This window comes from Pinus tabuliformis, chromosome 9 (assembly GCF_031772625.1).
Source record: "Pinus tabuliformis cultivar Carrire ecotype Pingquan chromosome 9, CPIR1, whole genome shotgun sequence".
NCBI classification, from domain to species: Eukaryota; Viridiplantae; Streptophyta; class Pinopsida; order Pinales; family Pinaceae; genus Pinus; species Pinus tabuliformis.
The window spans coordinates 1688918329-1688923350 of record NC_142307.1 but is presented as its reverse complement, the minus strand read 5'-3'; the positions used below and the strand labels follow the sequence as shown (position 1 = coordinate 1688923350).

The 5022-nt window shown below is 36.1% G+C and overlaps 1 protein-coding gene across 1 annotated transcript; it reads left to right on the top strand.

The window, feature by feature from the left end:
* The first annotated feature begins 494 nt into the window (after window positions 1–494).
* LOC149155365 (endoglucanase 2-like) lies at window positions 495–1470 on the top strand. The gene is made up of 2 exons (XM_089438668.1): window positions 495–610; window positions 715–1470. The coding sequence occupies exons 1-2, from the start codon at window positions 539–541 to the stop codon at window positions 1114–1116; spliced, it is 474 nt and encodes a 157-aa protein (XP_089294794.1). The 5' UTR covers window positions 495–538; the 3' UTR covers window positions 1117–1470.
* The last annotated feature ends 3552 nt before the right edge of the window (window positions 1471–5022 follow it).

Here is a 5022-nt window from a genome sequence, read left to right as displayed (position 1 = left end):
AATATTTTAAGTCATTTGATCATTCATCCATGGCCTCTAACTACCTAACTAAATCTGGTAAGTTTGATCGGTTTTGTAGGTTCTTTGATGGCTCTGGTAGCGGTTTGTTTCTTGGTCACAAGAGCTCCGCTGCGGCAGCAAGCTGGTCATGACTATGGTGCAGCATTGAGCAAGACTATCATGTTTTACAAGGCTCATAGATCTGAAAATCTTCCTAGCAATCAAAGAGTCACTTGGAGGGTTGATTCTGCTCTCATTGATGGATCGGCCAAGGGCTATGAGGTTTTCCGAGCTTGGTTTAGATATGTTTTTGCTATATTTTTTCACTTGGGCACTAATGTCAGTGTTGAATAGATCAATAAATTGATCGAAATCCTTGCATTTTGTTTTTCTGCAGGTGGATCTAGTAGGAGGATACTATGATGCTGGTGACAATGTTAAATTCGGCCTCCCAATGGCATTTACAATCACCATGTTCTCGTGGAGTGTTGTTGAATATAGCAAACAATTGGCCAGCAATGGTGAGTTGGGTCATTCGATGGAGGCTATTAGATGGGGGACTGATTATTTGCTCAAGGCACATACAAAGCCTGATGTACTGTATGGAGAGGTTAGTTTTTGATAAGGAAGATCTCAGAATTCATCTTATTTAGCTTATAAAAGCTTTATACTAATCTCTGATCTGTGGATTTGCCTGGTGTTTCTTTCCCTTAGGTGGGTGATGGCAACTCGAACCATAAATGCTGGCAAAGGCCAGAAGACATGACCACACCTCACCAGGCATATAGAATTGATGCAAACAATCCCGACTCATATCTCGCACGAGAAACGGAAGCTACAATGGCTGTTGCTGCTTCAATTGTTTTCAAGCACTCTAATCCCGCTTACTCCAATGAGCTTCTCAACCATGCCAAGCAGGTTAGTTTCTGCTTTCATTTTTCAGTTTTTCCCCTGGATGCTGCCATTATTTATAATTGTATCTGTGTTATTTCGCTAACAAATATGCGGTGTGAACTCTGCAGCTTTTCTCATTTGCTGACAAGTACAGAGGAAAATATGACAGCAACATTACTGTTGCACAGAAGTATTATGCCTCCAAGAGTGGATATGTGGTAATCTTGACTGCTTAAACCCCAGTTCTACTGTGGCTTTGTTGTTTTGGAATGTCTTGAAGTTGTTCTGTTTGGGTCATTTAGATATGGAGGTTATCTGGAATGGTACTTGTTTGTGGTTATTCATATTTCTCTTCTTGTTGATGATGGTGGTGTTCTGCAGGATGAGCTTCTTTGGGCAGCGGCATGGCTTCATGAGGCTACTAGAGATTTTTCTTACATGAACTATGTGATTGACAATGTCGCTTCTCTAGGTGGAACAAGATGGCAAATGACTGAATTCAGTTGGGATGTGAAGTATGCTGGAGTTCAGGTCCTAGCCTCCAAGGTGGTTGATGATGAAATCTTTGTATTTATATTGGACACTATGTTTCCATTGAGCCAGTGGTATACCAAGGGTTTAGTATACCAAAGGTTTGGTTCCAATGTTGATGCCCACTCCCTAAGACAATGCAAAAAAAAATGATTTAAATGTCTCATCTTTATCATTTCAAATGGATTTCAATACATTAAATTCAACATAGAGTGCAATTGCCTCATGAGATGTGGCGATTATAATAGTTTCTTTAGTATTTTTAAGTACTAAAGTTGCTGCAATGTGAAAATAATGATTGAATTTTGAAAAGTTTTAACCAGATTTATTTCGTAGTTATCCATCTCAGTAAAAGGGAATTTTATATTTTTTCTTGAAAGAAAATTATATTTCTAAATAAAAAATCGTTACATAATTATGGTCAAAAGAAAATATAGAAACTGTATATTTTCAAAAACATATATACAAATTAGATGAATTAGTCTTAATATTAAATGTAAAAACAATTTACACACTTGTGTGATGTTATTATTAGGATAATGCAAGGCTCAATCAAGATTAAACATTCAGTGGGATATTTTTTATCCCCACACCCCTACACATGGTTGTCACACTCAAACCCAACCATTAAAGTTGAACCAGTGACTTTATTAGAAGTAAACCCCAACCACACCAACTCGCGTATAGTTTATAAGTGTACAACTTGATGGAGCCTAATGTTTTTGTTTTTGTTTTTTTTTTTGTATCAAGAAAATCGATAGACATGTCCCCTGTCACCAAGGAGGCTCGGGGTCAAGTCAGAGGGACTACCCCTATGGTCTCAAGCCCAGCACAACTACCAACAAGCCACGCTAAGCAAGTTAACCAAGTTTCGAACTTGGCTAGGCCTCGGTATTAGTGAAGAAATATTTTCAGGTGTGAGACGTTCATTGTTCAACCTAGCCCAATAGATTGAGCAGTGTTAATGGTTAATGCCATGTGTTTCGTCTTAAAAATTAACAAGTTCAAATCCAAAAGTGGTAGAGTATATACACCTCTATCAATATTAGTAATCAAATCACTTGTAAAAATAAATCACTTATTCTATAAACAAAAAAATCTCATACATCAATTTATTTAACTTAATTTGACTCAATCTTAACTTTAAAATTAAATTATTATATTTTGAAAATCTATCTATCCCAAAACAATGATAGGAAAATATCTACAATATTGGGTGAACATACATGATACATGATGAGATGTGGATAAGAGAGGTGGAGTAAGGAAAATATTGGATCCAAACGATTTCTACCAACTTTTTTGATGTGATCGATGATGGATCGACGACTTTTTTGATGTGATCGATGATGGAACGATTTCTACCAAATTTTTTGATGTGATCGATGATGGATCGACGAATTTTTTGATGTGGTCGATGATGGATTGACGTTAATACAGAGGTTATATATATATATGATGGTTTAAATTTTATTTGTTATTTGTAAAAATAAATTCAATATTTAATATAACATTTAAATTTTCAAATTTTGAATTGTAATTTTTAATCCACATCTGCCCAAACAATTTTGAAAAATCTCGTCATTATATCACTGCAACCAGAGGAGATTCCCTGCACAATAGAAATCGGACCCACATGTCTTCACGATTTCTACCAACAATGGATGAATTGACGTGAATATGAGGGGGCCAAGAAGTCAAATATTGGGTCCGCACTCTTTCTACCAAAATTGGATTTGGATTTGGATTGATGGATTGATGTGAATACCAAAACCAAAATTATATCTGTTAGAGTGAGGCATCTGGATTGTCAAGATTGTTGAGAGACAAAATGGGCGCTCATACATACCCACCAATCTCTCTCTGCCTTTCACAATAAGTCATCAGCGTGCATCTCAGAACTCTTCCGGTCCCCGAGACCTACTTTTCTCTGCTAATTCTCCCCGTATCCTGGGCATACACAGCTTACGTAAGTGCCTCATATTCCCCATTTTAGAAGGATTTCCATCCACTAGAACCAATAAGAGCTACGTCGCCTCTTGACATATCTCAATTACAATAATTTGTCCATTACTCTTAAGCATTAGATTCATTGTCCTGTTCGAAAGGAGCATTCATTGAATATTGGGAACCCTTAACAAGATCTACCTATGGTCATCTATCTTTGTGAAAGAGCATTTTTGTTTTTCCTCTTGGAGTTAGAGGAGGATTTTCCTTCAAGTTGGAAGTTTCCACCGGATAATGGTGGAACCAAAGTATGCAAACAAAGACATGTTAATACTCCAAGAATTTGAGTCTAACGCCAATCCCCAGTATCTACGCCAATCCCCAGTGTCTAAGCCAGTGCACTCAAATAAACTTTTACTTAAATATATCCTCTTTCCCATTCCAAGGGATTCAACAAAAGGGGAATTACTCTTGAGATATTGCAATTACAATGACTCCTCCACCATTCTTAAGCACTAGAGCCATCATAGTGCACAAAAGGAGAAACAACTAAGTTAAGAAGTGTTACTTAAGTCCCCTCAATGGAAATCTATCTTTACTACTTCAAGCTTCCATGTTCTTCTTTTGGATTTGGAAAGACTCTATGACTTTCGGTGGGAAGCCACCATATAGCCATAGTCAAAAAATGAAATATATAAATATACCAAGTCAAGGAAATGAGAGTTGGGTCATACTTCTTCGGGGCAATGATGGACCACCTGAAAACAATAACTTTAGTGACCCTACATGTGGATAGCCAGTGGAAACTTTGGGAAAGGAGCTTGTCACAATACTTAACATGCTTATGGAAAATCCCAATAGTCAGAACACCACCAGCCATACACATAACACATGGGTGGCTAGGAAAGAATTAGAAAAAAATGGAATCATGGATAAGAGCGCAACTAAGGAAAGGTTCGAAAGCAGTGAAAGGCCATTGAACAAACACATGGATAGTCAGTGGAAAACCAAACTCTATGGTGAAAAAACACCAATCAATGGCTTGTATCAATTTTTCATGGAAGCATTTAGCGTTGGAAACTAGCGAAATGGGAAACAAGCCAAGGAAAAGATCACAGTGACCATTAACAGCAAAAATTAAAAATATGGAAATTATCTTCATGACATTATAAAAAACCAACCAAAAAAAAAACTTAAAATATGGTACCCAAGAGATATTAGTGTCATGGAATTTTCTTAAGTCTATAAAAATTTCAACACAATTCTATAAATAAAAAAATTATACTTAAATAATTCTTAACCATCATAATAATAATTATGTTTTCTTATTAAATTTCATTTCTCATTTATAAAAATTATTTATAAACTTTTTAAAAATAATTAATAACTATAAATTTGGAATCATAGATATTAATATTAAAAAAATTATAATTTCATATATTCATACATATTTTAATAGTTATTAATAATAACTATTAGTTTTCATTAATAATAATGATATAGAAAATGCCCCTGATCGAGGTGTGATGGGAAAGGAGATCCAGAGATGGATCGTGGACATGCTTAAAGGAAAAGTGGCCAAGGTTAGTGGGCGGCCCACCCAAGGACCCCACACGTGCGTAGAAGGAGGTAACAGGAGACAAAGGCAAG